Source organism: Pinus tabuliformis, chromosome 2_1 (assembly GCF_031772625.1).
Source record: "Pinus tabuliformis cultivar Carrire ecotype Pingquan chromosome 2_1, CPIR1, whole genome shotgun sequence".
Lineage (NCBI taxonomy): Eukaryota > Viridiplantae > Streptophyta > Pinopsida > Pinales > Pinaceae > Pinus > Pinus tabuliformis.
Window position 1 is genome coordinate 629,017,107 of NC_142299.1, and position 20,076 is coordinate 629,037,182.

The 20,076-nt window shown below is 38.6% G+C and overlaps 2 protein-coding genes across 2 annotated transcripts; both read left to right on the forward strand.

Moving 5' to 3' along the window:
- Positions 1–15,165: 15,165 nt before the first annotated feature.
- LOC149202114 (uncharacterized) lies at positions 15,166–15,990 on the forward strand. Its single transcript, XM_089401489.1, has one exon. It carries the CDS (start codon positions 15,166–15,168, stop codon positions 15,988–15,990), a length of 825 nt encoding a protein of 274 aa, XP_089257615.1.
- Positions 15,991–17,126: 1,136 nt separating this feature from the next.
- Positions 17,127–17,576, forward strand: LOC149202115 (uncharacterized). Its single transcript, XM_089401490.1, has one exon. It carries the CDS (start codon positions 17,127–17,129, stop codon positions 17,574–17,576), a length of 450 nt encoding a protein of 149 aa, XP_089257616.1.
- Positions 17,577–20,076: the final 2,500 nt, after the last annotated feature.

The window sequence follows — 20,076 nt, forward strand, 5'->3', positions numbered from 1 at the left end:
CAAAATCAATTTTTTTTTAAGTTAAAAAAAAAATAACAAAAGAAATTAGAATGAAAAAATAAATTAAACATTAGAATAAAAAAAAGAAGTGAAAATACTGAAAAAAAGGCCTTTGGGTGGCTGGGGCCAATTCTAGAAATTGGCCCCTTCCACACCGGGGCATGTTGGTCCACGGGGGTGGGAAGAGAGGGAGTTGCACGAGTCGACCCCTGCTGCCCCCTGGCTGGTTTGGCTGTGGGGGTGGGCAGTGAGGGTGCTACATGCAACTCCCTTCCCGCCCATCCCCGCGGCCCAATAGGCCTTGGGTTGGCAGGGGCTGACTCCATGAGTCGACCAGTGCCATCTCCAAGCTGATTGGCTCGTGAGGGTAGAGTGGGAAGGAGCTGCGTGCAACTCCCTCCCTGTACACCCCCGTGCCCTAGCCGACCCGGGTGTGGTAGTGAATTAAAATTAAAAAAATTAAAAAATAAATTAAACATTAGAGTAAAAAAAAAAAAAATTGAAAAAATTGAAAAAAGAAGAGGCCCTTGGGTGGTAGGGCCCGATTATAAAAATTGGCCCTTGGCAACCTAGGGCGTGTTGTTCAGCGGGGATGGGTGGGGAGGAAGCTGCACGAGTCGACCCCAGTCGCCCCCTGGCCGGTTTGGCCATGGGGGTGGGCAGTGAGCGTGCTACACGCAACTCCCTCCCCGCCCATCCTTGTGGCCCAACAGGCCCTTGGGTGGTAGGGGGTGACTCCATGAGTTGACCAGTGCCACCTTTGGGATGACTGGCCCAGGGGGGTAGAGGGGGAGGGAGCTGCGTGCAATTCCCTCCCTGTCCACGCCCACGGCCTAACCAGCCCGGGCCACCCCAGGGCCTGTTAGGCTGCGAGGGGGAGGGATTTGTGAAGCTCCCTCCTCGACCACCCTTGCAGCCCAACAAGCCCTGTGATGGCAAGGGTTGATTCCACGAATTGAACCCTGCCACTCGAGGGCACTCTTTTTTCAATTTTTATTTTTTATTTTTACTTTTTATTTTTAATGATTTTCATTATAATGTTTTATTTTAAGTTTTTATTCTTTTTTCTAAAAACAGTTTTTGTTTTAATATTTCATTTTTTTTCTTTTTAATTTTTTTTTTTTTTGGTTAATTTTTTTCATATTTTTTTCATATTTGGTTTTATTTTATTTTATTTTTTAACTTTAAAAAAAAATGTTTTTGATTCTTTTTTGTTATTTTTTCTTAAATTATGTCGTATTTTTGAAATATTTTCCTTTTTTTTGTTTTTTTTCTACTTTTACTTTTTGTTTAAATTTTTAAAATTTTCAAGTAAATTTTGAATTTTTTTACATTTTAAGGTTTTTTTGGTCTTTTTTATATACTTTTATATTTGAGTTTTTTTTTTGTCATGTTTTTTATTTTTTATTTTATGTTTTATTACTTTTTATTATTATTTTTTTAAATTGTGTCTTTATTTTTTATTTTTTTCAATATTTGAATTTATGTTTTCTTTTGTCTTATTTTTGTGTTTTTTTTTTTTTAATATTTTATATTTATATTTTATATTTATTTATTTATTTATTTTTAGTTTTTTATTTTTACAAGTTAATTTTCTTTTCTTTTCTTTTCTTTTTAATATGTTTTTTTGTATTTGATTTTTTTGTCATTTTATTTATTTATTTTTTTTATGTTTTATTATCAATATGAAAATCACCAACATTTAAAAAATATACTTAACATATTAAAAAATTTAAAGTGTAAGAAAAAAACACTCTAAACAAAATGGGGTTATGTTGCATCAGCACTTTTCAAAATCAAGATGAAAATCACTAACAAAAAAAAATGTTCATACTTGATACATAAAAAGAAATTAAACTGTAAAAAATAAGCCCTCTAAAAAATGTGTTGATGTTGTATCAACACTTTTCAAAATTGACATGAAAATCACTAACACTTAAAAAACAATGTTCATACTTGATACATAAGAAAATTTAAAGTTACAAAAATATGCTCCAAAAAAAAATGTGTATTCTGAATCACCACTTCCCAAAATCGAGTGATTTTTTGCTACCTCCAAAAAGAGGGTACTAGGTAATTTCCTCATTTAATCGGTAACTATGTTTTCTTAAAAGTATGCACATGTGTTTTTTCATACCTTTACACATGCAATTCTACTAACATCATAGAAGTAAAAGATATTGGTTAATTCTGGTAGCTGAGAGAATGTTGATTAGTTGGTCTTCAACCCAAAGTTAAAGTCTCTAAAATCATGATTCATGTTCCTTTTTTTCTCATCATGAGTTTCATGGAATACCTTATCACCATTAGGAAGAATTTATTGTAGCAAATTTGTCAAACCTTCCTTTAGACTTTTAATTTCTACATTTAACCCATCCTTCAAACCTTCCATGTCCCTTTTTATTTTTGCTTCTAAACAATCCATGTCCCCTTTTAAACCATCCATATTAACATTCATCACCACTTCCGATTAATTTTTGGTTACTCTTTATGAGAGAAAAATTTGTTTCCCTTGGTCTCGTAATTTTGATATATCGCGTTGCATTTCTTCCTCTTCTTCATGTGTCATAGTAGAGATTTCTGTTAGCTTACTGGGTTATCAATTTTTTTTGTTTTGAGGAATTTTAGAGCCAAATAATGATATATATGCTTCAATATTCCCTTTGAATCTCTTCCAAATGATTTTTTGAACAAAAGTTATGAAAATTTAAAAAAATACACACATTTTTCTTGCTTTTAGGTGCTAGATATTGAAACTATTATATCTCTGTAATTTCAGCCTTCCAAGGTCTAAAAATTCATATTGAGGTATGTTTCTATGTCTTATTTCCAACCCCACATGTTAGAATGAAATTCTATTTTTCAAGATAAAGTTATACCAAATCTCCCACGTTAACTTGATTATGGGCTTGGTTTAGTATAAAGAATTTGTACATAATGCCACGTGTCACTATTTGAACCTTCAACCGTGAAACTCATCCTCAAGAAACTGCATTCCATGAAATGTAGTTATCTATGATTGGAATGAGGAATGCAACACTACATTACTTGATTCTAAAAGATAATTGACAAGTGCACCAATCTTGCAAGTACCTAACATGGAAAAATACTTTATCATATTCACTAATGCATCGAAGTAAGGATTAGGTGTGCAATATTAGTCCAAGATAAAGGAGTAAGAGTGTATGCATCAAGGAATTTAAAACCTCATGAGGCACTCTATGCCATATATATGCCATATATGATTTAGAGTTGGTTGTTGTAGTGCTAGATTTAAAAATATGGAGACACTACCTTGTAGGAAGAAGGTTCATTCATAACATTGATAACCAAAGTCTAGAATACTTGTTTACTCAAAGGGAAATAAATTCTAGGCAATAATGTTGGAGTGAATTCTTAAGTGAATACGACTTTGGGATTTCATACATCAAAGGGAAAGAGAATGTAGTGGAAGATGCTGTAAGTATTAGACGAAGGATATTTTCCCTTATACCCATTAAAATATATTTGAGGGAGTGTGCACTAGAACATTTTTTGAGAGATAACTGGTATTTAAATTAAGGGTTAGGCTTAAAAGTAAAGGTCTACGAGTACCTAAGTTTGAGGGGTACAAGATACAAAATGATGGGTTGTTATCATTCAGAGGAAGGATGTATATCCTTGATATGCCCACATAGCACTTTATTATGCACAACCAAGTGTAAATAAAATGTATGCTGACACAAGGAAACTCTTCTTCTAGGAAGGCATGAAGTGTGACATTGTCTAGCTTGTTGCAAAATGTCTTGTTCATGTCAGCAGGTAAAAGCCAACCATTGTCACTGAGTAGGTCTTCTACAACCACACAACATTACCATGACCAAGTTGGAGGTGATTTTTATGGATTTTGTCATGGGACTACATCTTACCCCACAATGACACAATGCCATTTTGCTCATGGTTGGTAAACTAACTAAAAGTGCTCACTTTATCCCCATAAAATATACTTATGAAGTCATTGATGTGGCTCAAATATTCATAAATGAAATTATTATATTTCATGTATTACATAAGAAGATCATATCGGATAAGGATTCATGATTCACTTCAAGGTTTTGGACTTGTATGCAACCTGCTTTAGGAACCCAACTAATTTTAAGTACATATTATCACCCTGAGACTGAAGGACAAACAAAAAGAGTGAACCAAGTAATGGAAGATATGTTGAGAATGTATGTTATGGACAAAAAAATACGTTAGGATAAGTACTTTCGTTTATTTCAATTTTCTTACAATAACAATTACCATAGTTCTTTTAGAATGCCACCATATGAAGCATTATATGGAAGACCTTGCAGGATACGATTAGGATTGGACAAGTTAGAGGACCAAGTGATTATGGAGATAAAATTAATTCAATAGATGGAAGAGCAGGTAAAACAAATTATGCAATGGTTAAAAGAATAACAATATAGACATAAAAACTATGTTGATGCTCACATGATAGATAGGAATTATGAAGTAGGATATAATTTTTTATCCATATCAGACCAAACAAAAGCACCAACATATTTGAAAAGGGAACAAAGTTTTCACCATAGTTTATTGTATCATTTAAAACTTTGGAAAAGATTGGACTTGTCACCTATGATCTTGCACTACCACCCCACTTCCATAAAATTCATAATGTTTTTCATGTGTATGTACTAAGACACTACATAGTTGAGTAATCTCATAACCTTCAATGGAAGGAACCACAAGTATCACACTAGGGAACTATTATGGTCAAAAAATTATCTATACTAAATCATAAGGTTCAACAACTCAAGTGTTTCTTGGTGGACCAAGTTAAGGTCCCGTGGGATAAGTATAGTCTTAGATTTGCTACCTGGGAAGACATATAGACCATATATCAGAACTATCCCAACTTGCTTTGATTTTTTGAAACACAAAACTTCATTTTGTATATATTTACTTTTATTAGCCAGATTCATAAGATTATAAATTTTAACTTATCTATAACTATGAAGAGTTACACATCAGCATGTTATTTCAAATGATTATGTTTTGTCATGAATGTTTAATTAAATATGCACATATTGTTAGTACATGTATTCCCATGTGAATTGTGTTACGAATGATGTTTATACATATTATTTTTTTCTTATGAGCATGTGTGATTATGTTAAATATAGTATATTTCTTATTATTGATAACAAGGGTACAATTATAGTAGCTACACTTGACTATTTGATGTGAAAGGTAATTGCAAGTATATTAGCTAGACCTAGCCAAGTATGTTATATGAACTTAAAAATAAATATTGCAAATGAAAATGAAATATGAATGCTGGGGAAATGTTATTTGAATATATTTTAGTTATATATATATCAAGGAATATGCTATGATGTGTTGACAAGTAGTAATGTTGCATATTGTTTCATTATTCAAACTGACTATCTGATAAAATAAAAACTCTAATAATAGTTGAGGCCCAATGAGATTCCATGTTAAGGTGTTAACCTTGGTCCTACTAGGAGGGTTGGAGGTGTTTCCAACCATTTATCCTTGAAAAATTAGAGTCGTGGGAGGAATATGTGATTCATGCTCCCGTAGATGTGTGATGATGATTACTATATTCCTAGTAAGGAAGTTGGGTTGATGTGTTTGACACTCCCACTCTTGGGGTTTTATGGATAGTCAGGTAAGTATAGCTAATGCCATGGAATATCCTAGTAGACTATGGATATGAAGGGGGTGAAGGAGATTAGGATGGATAGGATGATTCTAAAATAACTTGGGAACTCTAATTCGGAAGAGTATGATTATTCATGTTGTAACTATTAAATGTTCATAATACAATTTTTAAGTGTCTTCACATGATAAACAAGAATACAATCAAGGAACAAAATCCTTACATAACTATATTAATCGCTAAGATGATTACTAATATACTATATAAACCCTAACTTTGGGACAAATTTTTCTAAAGGATCGCTGTATGTAAAGACCCATTTTGAATTACTAATGGAACATGATTATTAGCATGCATATGAGGCATGTGTTTGATATATACTTACACATGCATCAAATGCATTGCACTAGTATACTTATTAGTTGATTATACAAGATGTCTAAGTGTAGGATAAATGAAATACTTATTAAAAGCATTAATTGCTTCCCTAGTTGTCCAATAAAATATAATAAAATATATTAATCTAATATTCATTAATAACAAATAATTAAACAATAAACTATTATTATAATTGAAAAATAATAAATTATTATCATAATTAAACAAGATTAATAGTCGTTAGTGAATAATTGTGGACAAGACATAAGGGCTCTTGAAATATCCACCACTCTAACTCATTATATATATATATATATATATATATATATATATATATATATATATATATATATATATATATATATATATATATAAGGACAGGCAACCAAATCACAGAAAATTAAAGAGCTCTTTCAATTAAAGGTGGCTGACTCGAGAGACTGTTTCTTTAACGGGAAGAATCATTTTATTTATAAACAAAACTAATTTCCAAATTAGAGGTTTCCTTCTGGTACAAGAAATTGAGAATCCTAGGGAAGAAACTATGTCACTTAATGAAAAATTAAGGGACTATCCTTAGGGCTTAGGGTTCAACTATAGACCTACGAGACTTGGGATCTATTCTTGGAGTTTTCGACACAAAGGCTAGAAGACTTCAATCTTAAAGTTTTATGTGTTTGGGAGTCGAAGAGGTTGATCCTAGATGGGCTAGTAAGAATTGGTTGGTTTGGTAGAGGGAATGAAAGACTTGGGTGGAACCATGGAGTGATGTCATCCGAGGATTAACATCAACCAAGAAAACTAGGTATGTGCAGGTTTTTAGATTGATAGTTTTATACAAGAATATGTTGTTATAAATGAAAATATAATGATAAGTTATACAAACAAGGATATCTACAACTACTTTAAGCACAAGTAATCCCTCCAAAATATTACATGTGGGGAAATATTTGGAATCCAAACAATCCCCCTAAAATTAATATGTTTTGTTGGGCTTTATTGCATCAAAACATATTAAGTGTTGAAAATCTAAAAAATAAGGGAATAGTTGGTCTTTCTTAGTACCCTATTTTTTCTTCTAAGGAAGAGTCTATCTCTCATTTGTTCTTGGAATGTCCTTTCATTCATTCAATATGGAAAAATGATTTGCATCCTTTGGAGGATTGATTGATTTGGATATCCATCATAAGTGAGAATTTCACCTCTTTGGATATTAATTATTTAGGATTAGTGCAAGGTAAACTTTTCTCCAAGAATCTTTGGGTTGTTTTACCTAAATGGTTTTTCTAGAAATTTTGGGTAGGTAAAAATAAAAGTATCTATCAAGATTATAAATTCTCTACCAAAAGTGTAGATATCAATCCCTTATCCTTTCTTAATGAATTTTAGTCTCATAAGTCTCAATGACACCTTTATTCTAATTCATTGGATCGCAGGAGTCTAGATAGTGTGAAGGAAGTGTTCTTCACATTTCCCTTCCTTCATCTCCCTTCAATATTCCCTCTTAGAAGTTGTGGAAATTTTTGTTATCAAGACATTAATTTTCAAACTGGATTAACACACAATATTCATATATCCTTTGTTTTAAGGGAACTTCTAAAAATAATCCAAGGGTTACAAGAGACTAGGGTGTGATTGTTTCCTCAAGAAACAAAGAATTTGACCATGCTTGGGCTCTACACTTGTTGTCTAATAATATAGTAGAAGCATGTGCTCTCCTACGGGGACTTTCCTTAGCAAAGAGAAAACATATAATGTCCTTATTTGTGTTGGGAGGCTCCCATTTCCTCATTCAAATATTGTTTCTAAGTATCTTCCATGAGATAATAAACTATGCCATCTGATCAAGAGTAGGCTTAGTTATCCTATTCAAAATCATTTCATATTCTTTGGTCTAATAATCAAGAAACATATGCCATCACGATGAAAATAACCATTTTAACACATGAAATAGTTATTAATGGACAAGACACTTTTTCCCTATACTTATCCTTCACTCATGATATTTTTTGTTTAAAACATATTAGATAATAATTTGTTTGTGGCACATGCCAATGTCCCTTGAAAAAAACAACTTGCTTGTTGAAAGGAAATATGGAGTAATTCCTAGGATTATTTGATCCTCTCTTTCAAACTATGAATTCTATGGAACATAAAGGTTTTTGATTTTTTTTATGTACCTGAAAGTGTTCACTTTCCAAAATTTTAGTTTAATGGTCAATTATAGTTGAGAGAAAAAAAAATATCTCTTGTTCAGTAGAAGTTATTATCTTCGTCTTACAATAGTTATCCAACAATTTAAATAATTATATCCAATAAAATTATTATAACTATTTAATTTTTCTAAATATATTTTATAATAAAATTAACAAAATAAAATATCATTGAAATCAATACATTAAAATAACATTTTTCTTTATCTTGATTTATAAAAAAGAGAAATTGTGATTGGGTGGGTTGTTAAGGTACTCCTAGGTGTTAATTCCCCTATTCAATTCCCTGCCCTGTTTGTAACATCTCCTCCCACATTACCCACTTTGAAACTATCTCCATGGTAAACATGAGATGAGTGTCACTATGATATGACCTGAACTCCATGTTCCAATTATGGAAGTGGGGCCTAAAAATTGACAACAAACTAACATCCCACAATGTCTACAGACCACTCAGGAGCCTGCACACAACACCAGGTGATCCATCCCTGAGCTTAAACTCCTTTTCACTAGGCTTATCCTCGAACTACACCCATAAGGCTACATGCATGTGGTTATGAGGCTCCAACCACACCCTTAAGCCTATCTACATATGATTATGACTCAAATTTATTAGTTAAGTGCATGCAGTCATGACTCATGGACAAGATTGAAGGGCACACTCTTGGGTGGACTTCTCATGGCCGAGACCAAGAGATAGTCTTGGTGGTACCTTTGGTGGAGGAGCTATGATGGAAGTGACTCATGATGATTGATGATGATATGGTTGGGTGACCGAGTTCACTAGGCCGAAGATTGTAAACTTGGATGAGGATGGCCGATGGTTGTGATGGGTCTACTTGGTTGGACTACATGGGCAACTTAGTCATGGACATCAAGTTGGAAACATGGAGCATGGCAGTCTTATGCAGGGACATTATGTGAGAGCACTTGTAGAGGTGTCATGGACATCCAAGGAGGAGTGCCAAGACAGCAATGTTGTGCAGAAGGATGTGCTGATGTGACATGGAGACTTATTATGTATGAGTCGATGGAGAGGTTGTACACTCTTGTGCAACAAGACCATGGACTTGGATGGAGTTATGAGCAGACTATGAAGCATTCCTACTACATGGAGAGCTGAGGCATTTTGCAGAGACCTTTGGGCCAAGACTTGTATGCTTGCTGGGATGTTGATTGGGGATGGTTTATGGAGCTCATGATGGCATGAGATTGTTGTGACTTTTAGGGACTTCATACATGGTGGACTTAGAGGATTTGATGCATTGAGGAGCTGAGGTCAGGAGACTTTGATGCAGTATGGGATGCGTACTTCCAAAGTACATGTATGGGCATGGCTTGGAAGAGTGACTTGATGTGGAGGATCGATATGAGACACTTTGGAGTGATGGAGTTACAACGATGATGATGATGATGATACCTTAGTGGCTACACTTGGGGCATGAGTTGAGCCGAGACTCAACTACCTTTTGACATGGGAGCTGATTGATCTATGATCGTGGACAGCACATGGATAGATGAGACAAGTAGATACTTGTTTCTATGGCAGACTTGAGGGATGACACATTGCAGATATGATGGAGGTGGCTTCATGGACTTGGATGTGGCATGCCGAGAGTTGGAGTTGATGAGATAGTCTCTTCATATGGAAGAGGCACACATATGGATGATGTTGGAGTAGATGTGGCTCACTTCGCAGCACATTGACACCAAACATCATGGATGACATGTTGCAGATGAGATGAGAACTACTTCATGGATCTGAGCATGGTTTACTTATATGGATGGATTCTTGATCGAGTTCAGGATGTGACGGGATGCTTTGAGGAACAACTGATGGTGGCATGAGGATGTTCACTCTCATGGTTTGAGCGGATGGTTGGACTAGCTACCCAACTAGTTCAGACATGGGGACGCGTAGTGTATAGAGATATGTTGGCATTGTGTTGGAGTATCATGGCAACAGTTCACATGGGGACGACACATGATGACTGATCATCATGGATTGAGATGACTTCCGATATATGACACATTGTTGAGATGAGTTGTTGACACATGGTTGAGGTGTGTTAGCACTTGTTGACATAACATGGGCAGTTTTGCACATGGAGATGATGACATGGTGGAGTTGACACATTGTTGCGGTAGACATGTAGCTTGAGTTGGAAGGATTGACCTTCCATGGTGGAGAGCAGCATGGGAGATTGTGGCAGGTGGTCGATGATCATGGACATCTATGACATACATTGATATGGTTGTCTTGGTGACAGTTGGTCACTTAGGCGTTACATGATGGAGATGGAGCTTTATATATGTTGCAGAGATGTTTGCCTTATATGGAGGAGTCTACATCATGGTTGATGATAATCTTGGTGGAGAGCTACCGGGATGGTATGTTGTCGAGGATGACAATGATTTCAGGTGGAGGAGGATGTAAGGCCTTCGCGACTCGGGCAGGCGTACACGACGAGCGGACGGGCGCGCGGTGGGCGAGCGCTCCTTTGGTGCGACGGGCGAACGGTTGCACGACGAGCGGGCGCTCCGTGCACGACAAGCGGGCATACGCGGGTGCGACGACGGGCGGGCATACGACGGACCTCCGACACTTGTGCGACATTAAAAGTGCGACAAAAGAGTGCGACAATACTCATGAGTACGCACACACTTAGAGCGAAAATGAAATAGAGCGAAGGAGTTTATACCCACGCTTGGAGACTTGCATATGGAGTAAAGCCGACATGTTGATATGCGTTCATGGGCGTTTGGTGATGGGTTATGGGGTCGGCCTTAAGGCTGGACACCCTCCCATAAACCTACGATGGAGCATGTATAATAAGAGCTTTGAGCTCATTCGAACAAGGAACAAGCTCGCACTTCCTATACGCATTAGGACAGGGGTAAACAAGTGCGCAGAAAGAGAAGTGCGCATATCTCATGCGCTTCTCTTGTGAAAGGCACAGATTTTACCGGAGGTCGATTAGAGGGCGTTCAAGGTGCGGTTTGGTTGCAGATTTGTGCCGGGCTTGAGGTAGTGTTGTGGGTGGTCCGGGTGGACATCTTTCTACCGTGCAAGAGTGCACAAATGTTGTAAAGGCTGTCTATGCCTATATTGTAAAATATTCTAAGTGTTGGCTTGGATTCTGCCAAGCACACTTGTATGATGTATTATTGAAGAATTGTCATAATATATTATTATCGGGCAGACTTGTTCGGGAGTTGCCCCTCCCTTTATACTTGTGTGCAATTGTTATTGTTCTCGGATTAATTGCATATTGGATAATGAATGAGTGTGGGCTTCATTAAGTATAAAGGCTAATGCATTTTACTTGGTTGCGAAACACAAACTAAGTATGTTAATGTGGAAAGGCGTAGTCCATGTGCACAAGTATTGTTAAAAAGAAAGTGTACGGTGGTGCCGCACCTCGCCAGGCACGGTTGGAAGACTACCGTAGGCCTGGGGGCGTGACAGGTTTGGTGACACACCACGACAGAGTATTCTAGTACTTGATATCTTATGATCATTGTTGTATTGTAATGGATACCAAACATTGGAAATATGTAATTGACAGAGTATTCCAGTACTTGATATCTTATGATCATTGTTGTATTGTAATGGATACCAAACGTTGGAAATGTGTACTTGAAAAGCCCCCACAAAGAAATGTGCATGCATACGTGGTGCACCAAATGCCACACCGTATAGATTCTGTGCACAGGTGGTTTCAAAGGCATGTCATTTACATCCTTACCAACAATATGATGAAGAATTCACTAAAGAATGTGATAAAACGTGTGATCAAAACGTGTGTTGATCACACTGTGATATATTATATATCAAGCACACACAAGCAACCTTGCATGTAAGTCATTAGGCAAGCGGTGGGAATGCGTTGAAGACCATTATATTATATAACGCACTCCTTTTTTTTAGGGCCTACGGTTATGAAGTCTTGTTCTTAATTATGGTTCTTGAACCCTCAAATACGCTTTAATTTATTCTCAAAACTACAACAGATATTGTGTTACTAGTATGTCAATTTCTTATCAAGTGAGTTGTCCCCTTCCATATTCATTTTCCACCGTGTTTAGTGTCTCAATCCATGACATACATTGGAGGAAGAATCAACTTAATTTAATTTTGGAAGCACTGAATTATGTCACAAACGTGGTTTTTTTTGTTTCGAAGATACAAGTTTGGACCTAACCACTTATACAAGTTTGGACTTAACCATCTCAACACATGACATAACATTACAGGAAGAATCAACTTAATTTCGGAAGCAATGAATTATGCCACAAATGGTGGTTTTTTGGTTTAGAAGCATACAAGTTTGGACTTAAGCAGAGTTGGTGGAAATAATGAAAGGTGTTGGGAAGGATACTTTGGATTTAGGCAACACTCGTGGAAATAATGGAAGGAAAAGCAAAGTTATTAAAAAATAAAATAGTTTTTATAAAGTTTTTGTCTATATGAAAAAATAATTAAAAAGGAAAAAAATTTACATTGGAAAAATTTGTATTTGCAAATTGGAAATTCTTATAAAGAAAAATATAAAGACTATAATTCTTATATGAATAAAATTTAAAAACAGTCATTTTATATTAGAAAAATTTATAAAAATGGTAAATTGTAATGTAAAAAGATATAAAAAGAGATAGGTCCTACCTTAATAAAAACTAGCACAACCACATTTAACAATGTGATTGATATACACAGATAGGCTTATATCAACCACATTAATAATTATTATGTATATTTTTTTAAACACCAACTATTTATGATTATTAATAACTATATAAATAATAACAACCATATTCTTATATATTTATTATATTAATAATAATTATGATAATAATAATAATATATTATTATTATTATTATTATTATTATATACTATATTTATTATTATATTATTTTAATAATAATACTATATTACAAATAATATATTAATATTAATCATAATAATATTATATTATCATTATAATAATATAATTATAATGTGTATTTTTTTAAAGACAAATTATTTATGATTATTAATAACTATATAAATAACAACAACAATATTATTATATATTTATGATTATTAAATTAATAATATTAGTAATATTAATTAATAATAACAATAATGGATAATAATATTATAATAATGATGCCGATACCCTAGCTTCTGAGCTCTGAGCTCTGCACCCTACTGCCAATGCGCAGTCCTGCGCCCCTGTGCCATCAGACCTTCTCAGAACGTCATCATACTCAGAATAGCTTGCAGTAACGGTTCTGGAATATATAGGACATCGCGTCATGTCCTCTCGGAAGGGAGGGGCGGGATCTCAAGCCCCCCCTCCTTCAAATGAACATCAACGGAATGGTGGCGCACCCGTGTTCTCCTCGCCTCCACCTGGTTCATTTCCAGAACAAGGCCAAAGTTCCGAGCAGCCTGACATTTCAGTACAACACCCAGACACGGAAGGGGAAGAGACAAATACTCCAAGAGCGTCACAGCGAAAGGCAACATCGGCCACTTGCATACCCAAGGCAACAGAACGAATCAAAGTTGAGCTTCCCAGCCATAGAATCAATGGCGAAATCCAATACATGCAAGATCATGCACTCATTGGAAAATTTCTCAGGTTCTGGCCAACAGAAAAAGCTTTATATGGATGGATCGCCTCCAAATGGAAACCCAAAGGGCATGTATCGCTGCTACTAGGCCCTAAAGGCTTCTTCACTGCAATATTCACCTGCCTGGAGGACAAAATAAGAGTATTTGAAGGAGGCCCTTACTTCTTCAACTCCGCAGGTTTCTTCCTGCGAGATTGGAAACCGAGGTTCAATCCAGACACAGAAGATCTAAGTCACGCTCCAGTGTGGATTCACATGTATGGTCTCCCCACGGAGTACTGGAGATAAGAAACACTGAAGGACATCGGCGATCGCATTGGCACCTTTATAAAAGTTGCTGAGGAAACCAAGAACAAAAGATTCACCTCATATGCCAGGCTCTGCGTCCAAATGCATCTCAAGAAGACCCTTGCAGACTTGGTAAGTCTTTTTCACGATGACTATGAATGGACTCAACCTCTTGATTATGAACATATTCCATTCCGCTGTCGTAAATGTCATGAACATGGTCATCTGTTCCGAGACTGCCCTCTGACCTCCCAGCTCAAATCTTCTGTTAATGAACCCAGCAAAGACTCTGAGGGTTTCATTAAAGTGCCTTCTCGACGCAGACATACTAAAAAACAGGCTGCTACTCCCTCAAGCCCCAAAAAGCTAGCCTCCCAAAACAGATTTCAAGCCCTCGCTCCTCAAGATCCCTCAGTCTCTCAGCCAAATGTATCCCCTACCTCGCCTCTGCAGCCATCATCATCCAAGGATCTAAAAAACCCCTCGGATCCTTCCTCCTCTATAATGGCCAATGCTCCTCTTGAATCGAATGCCAAAATGCCAACCATAGAAGCTGATATACACCCCTCATCCATGGATCTTGATGCCGCACTAGCCCTCAGTTTGCATGAGGAGGCTACAGAAGACCCTCAGAACATCCCCATTATTATGGAGGAAGATCAAGAAATGGTAAGTATAGATGGTCTGGATATACTTAAACTTGAAGAGGCCTGCAAGCAAAAAGAATATAATTCAATCCCCCCATGGGAAATAGACAGACTTGCAGGAGTCCTTGCCAAAGCTCAGCACAACAAATGTCTTGGAGTACAAGCAGGCAGTCCATGGGACGGCAAGAAAATCCAAAAAGAAACCAAGAAAAGGGGACGCAAAACCGATTTGCAAAGAACCATCATTCTAGGAGAAATACTTATGGAATCTGGGAGATTTCCGAAGTTGACCACGTTTTACAAGCCCCACCCCCAAAGTTCCCCATGAAGCTTATCTCCTGGAACATGCGTGGGCTCAACAGTCCTTCGAAACACAGAATGTTGAAGAATATGATACAGTTGGAAAAACCAGCAGTGGTATTCCTTCAAGAAACAAAAAGTATTAGTACAGCGCTTGAAAAGATCCTTCGCAAAGCCTGGAGCGGAAGTAGATCAGTTTCCGTGGACGCAGTAGGGGCGTCGGGCGGGCTCTCCATTGCATGGAATCCGCAGATCCTGAAGCTGCAAGACTTTCATGCAACCCACCATTTCATTCAAGCTAATTTTCATCTTATTGGAACGAACATTCATGGACTCCTCACCAATACATACTTCCCGCAAGATATGCACCACAAGCTAGATGTGCTGGAAGCATTAACAGATCTAAACTCAACCAGACAATTCCCATTGTGGATAAGTGGAGGCGACTTCAATCTTATCACTCATCTGGGAGAAAAAAAAGGCGGGCGCATGAAGCTAGAAGATGACAGCGCCGGTTTCAAAGACTTCATTCGAAGTAATCAGCTTATAGACACACAAACTTCCAATGGCACCTTCACATGGACGAACAAGCGCAGGGGAGTACACAATATTGCCTCGCGACTTGACCGCTTTCTCATCTCAGACAACGATATCCACCTGGGCGGAGACTTTAACGCTTCCATCCTACCTCAGCGGGGATCGGACCATTGGCCAATCATGCTGCAATGGACGAGACCTGGTAAACACAGCAATCGACCATTTAAATATGAAGCCTTTTGGGCCAGTCATCCCAAATTCAAAGAGGTGGTCCAAGAGGCATGGAAATCATTCTCTCCTCCAGAAGGCGCAAAGATGTTCATATTTCAATAGAAACTCCGACATCTCAAGCAAGTATTGAAGGTGTGGAATAAAACTCAATTCGGGAACATCACCGAATCCAGGCAAAAACTGGAACAGGAAATGAGCACAATACAGCAAACAATCATCCTAGAAGGCAGAACAGAGGAATTGGCAGACAAGGAGCAAGCCACATGGACAGCGTTAGAAGCTTAGAGATCTCAAGAGGAAATCCTCTGGCGCCAAAAATCCAGAATAAAATGGTTAAAAGAAGGTGAGAAAAATACAAAATTCTTTCATCGATCTACCATTCAACGGCGAATGCACAATAACATTACCTTCATCAACAATAACCAAGGGGAGAAATTAGAAACGCATGAAGATATGGAAAAAGAGCTAAGGGATTACTTTCAGGAAGCACTCAAGGAACAAACCAGAAGCAGAACAGCAGCAATACAAGAGGTCACTAGGCACATCCCCAAGCTCATCACAGAAGAACACAACAAAAATTTGCTGCAACCAGTCACAAAGCAAGAGGTAGAGGAAGCAATGGCGCAGTTAAAAGATGGTAAGGCTCCTGGACCTGATGGCTTTACTGCAATTTTTTTTCATGATTTCTGGGAACTAATACACGCAGAGGTCTGGGAACTAGTGGAAGAATCTCGCTCCATGCATTGGCTCCTCCCCTCTCTCAACTCCACGTTCATTGCTCTGGTTCCCAAGGGGGAAGAAGCCAATACGCCTGACAAATTCAGGCCCATAGCCCTCTGTAATGTTATTTATAAACTCATCTCCAAGGTAGTGGCCAATCGGCTCAAACCCTCCTGTCGCTTCTTGTCCTTCCGGAACAAACGGGTTATGTCGAAGGTCGCCAAATCATGGATGGCATCATCCTTTCTAATGAGGTGCTCCACTCCCTAAAAATCCTAAAGAAACCTGGTATGATTATGAAGCTTGATCTATCTAAAGCCTTTGACAAGCTTAGTTGGGAGTATATTCAGAAGATGCTGCTAGCCTTTGGCTTTAATGCAACATGGACTAGATGGATCATGAGCCTTATCTCATCTCCCTGTTTCTCGGTTCTTCTCAATGGCTCCCCATCTTTGCCTTTCTGCTCCTCACGAGGCATCCGGCAAGGGGACCCCCTCTCGCCTTTCATTTTCGTTCTGATGGCGGAAGGGCTCAGCCGCCTTATACACCATGCTATCTCCTCTCAAGCAATCAGAGGCATAACGCTTCATGGCCTCTCCCCCTTATCTCATCAACAGTTTGTCGACGATACCATGCTCTTTGGCCATCCTTCTTCTTCTGAAGCTAAATCCTTCAAAGCCTTGCTCGAGCTGTTCTCTGAAGCCTCAGGGACCTCCATCAATGCTTCTAAATCTCAGCTCTTCTTTTTCAATACCCCTGTCTCCATTCAAAGGAATATAGCGCGCATCCTTGGCTTCACCATTGTAGTGCTCCCGTCCAAATACTTGGGTGCTCCTCTTATGGTCTCTGCTCTCAAGCATGCATCCTGGCGCACACTCCTGGACAAGCTGGAAGCCAGACTCTCATCCTGGACATACCGATCGCTAAACACAGCCAGTCGACTTGTAATGATCAAGTCCGTGCTCTAGGCTATGCCTCTTTACCTCTTTTCCATATTAGCTGCTCCCAAGTGGGTACTCAAAGCCATTCGAAATCTTCAGCGGAACTTTCTATGGGGATCCACAGGTCTCAACAGGAAATGGGCCCTTGTTAAATGGTCAGAAGTATGCTAACTTAAATCAAAAGGAGGATTAGGCCTGCGGGATCCAATGCAAAGTAATCATACCATGGGCGAAAAAAGTTTGGTGGAACTGGCTGGTCAAACCTCTAATTCCATGGGCAAAACTCTGGCAAGCCAAGTATGCACATGGCAGTCAATGGGAGGATCTCATCAGAATAAGTCCAAGCATCTCTGGCTCCATGATTTGGAATGCGGCTAAGCTACACAGTGCATTCATACAGGAGTACAGTTTCTGGGAAGTTCATTCCGGTAACTCAGCACGTTTCTGGGAAGATTCGTGGCAACAACTTCCAAAGCTTGCCACGATTTTCCACAAACCACTTTGGCAGACTTACATGCAAAGCCACAGTTTGGTTCACATCTCCCAATTCTGGCAACAACAGGCAAACAACGATTACCAACAATGGAAGCCAGCTTGCTCATGGCAACCGGGATGGCAAGAAGAGACCCACGCAGATATTGAGGAAGAATTAAACCATAGGAAAATCAAGCAGTCAAATAAGCAGGATAAGCTGAGATGGGGGAACACAACAAAGGGAACCTTCACCACGAAAGAGGCTTATATACTGCGATATGCTCCAAGTCAAAATAGCAGAGATCCGCTATGGAATAATATATGGCAGCCCAAACTTTGGCCCAAAGTTTCAACCTTCCTATGGTTGTTGAGCAAAAAACGCATCCTTACTTGGGACAACTTGCAGAGAAGAGGATTCATTGGGCCATCAATATTTCCAAATTGCGCTCTCCAGTCGGAAACCATACTGCACCTCATGGAGACATGCCCCCTCGCAGCCCATCTCTGGAATCAAATAGAACGATGCAATCAATGAAGAGTACACCGTCAGGGAGATATCGCAAACCTGCTGAGAACCTGGCACAAATCGCCGTATAAAAGTCCGCTGTTAAACTCTTTGTGGGCTCTCATCCCAGGATTCCTCTATTGGTCCCTATGGAAGGAACAGAATAACAGAGTATTCAACAATAAAAAGCGCCCTCCTGACATCCTTTGGCTACTATTCAAACAAAGTATCCAAGAAACTCTGGCGATAAGAACATGGCAAGAAACAGACTGGCCCTCTTCTCCACAAGAGCTACAGGTCTGGAAATTATGGGATCTCCACATTGCTTGCCCACCTTCTGCCCCCTCTTCATCCCCTCCCAAGATTGGCTCCCCTGTTCATTGGACACCCCCAGTATCATCAGTCTTCAAACTTAATTTCGACGGTGCAGCAAAAGGAAATCCAGGACCAGCTGGATACGGAAGTGTCATTCGAAACGATCAAGGTATCATTCAGCACATTATCTTTGGCTCCATAGGCAATGACACCAACAATGTTGCAGAACTGGAAGGCCTATGGAAAGGCATATGTATAGCCGATCAACAAGGATACTATCCGCTGGTAGCTGAAGGCGACTCATTGATCCTCATCAACGCAGCCATTCGAATTCAGGCAGGATCACCTGCTGCCAAAGTAGCTTCCAGTTGGAGATTGCTCAGCAGACTTGAAGCACTGGAGGACAGGCTCAGGAGCCCCAATAGCATTATCTTCCAACATGTTAAGAGATCCGCCAACAAGGTAGCAGATCGCCTGGCCAACCAAGGAGTTAATCTGAATAGCTCACCCTTCTCAGGTCATCTCAATGAATCAAAGGACACTCAACTTCAACAGGATTGCCTTTCTCTGGCAAATCAGGACCTTCTACCCCCGGCTGCGGAGGCCTCGGGTGCGGCTGCGGGAGCAACGGCTGGAACAAGCGAGCCTGCACGCAATGAACCTCCCCACACGGATTCGAGCGCCTCTGATCCCTACGCCTGCCGAGTGGTGGAGGAACAACCGTCCACCTCCATGGATGAGTAAGTCCTCTGCTTGGCTGCGCTTTCAGTTCCAGAATGGCGGCTTCATGGTTTTTGCACGATACTTATCATCGTATGTAATGTCGGTCAAGTGTCTTGGGACGGGTATGAATGGTAGCTCTGAGTCTGTAATGGGAGCGGGTAACATAGCTCAATGTCTGTTACGTGTCTTGTCTTTGGATCGTTGGGAAGTTCCGTGTCGTTTTGGCAGGGACAGAAAGCAATCTGCGTGTAACTAGTTTGTTATCTGCGTGTAACTAGTTTGTCATGTGTCCGGTTATAGAGTCAGTGGACAGCTCCTTAGTTCCACAGTTTTCAGGTTTATGTTCAGTCATAGCGCGCTCAAATGTTCAGTGGCAGCCATTTTAGCATGGCAGATGTACTCTTTTGTAACAATTTTTGTATAATATAATAGCAGTAGTCAAATTTACACAAAAAAAAATAATATTATAATAATAATATATTATCTTATCGTGACGATGAACCACACTTG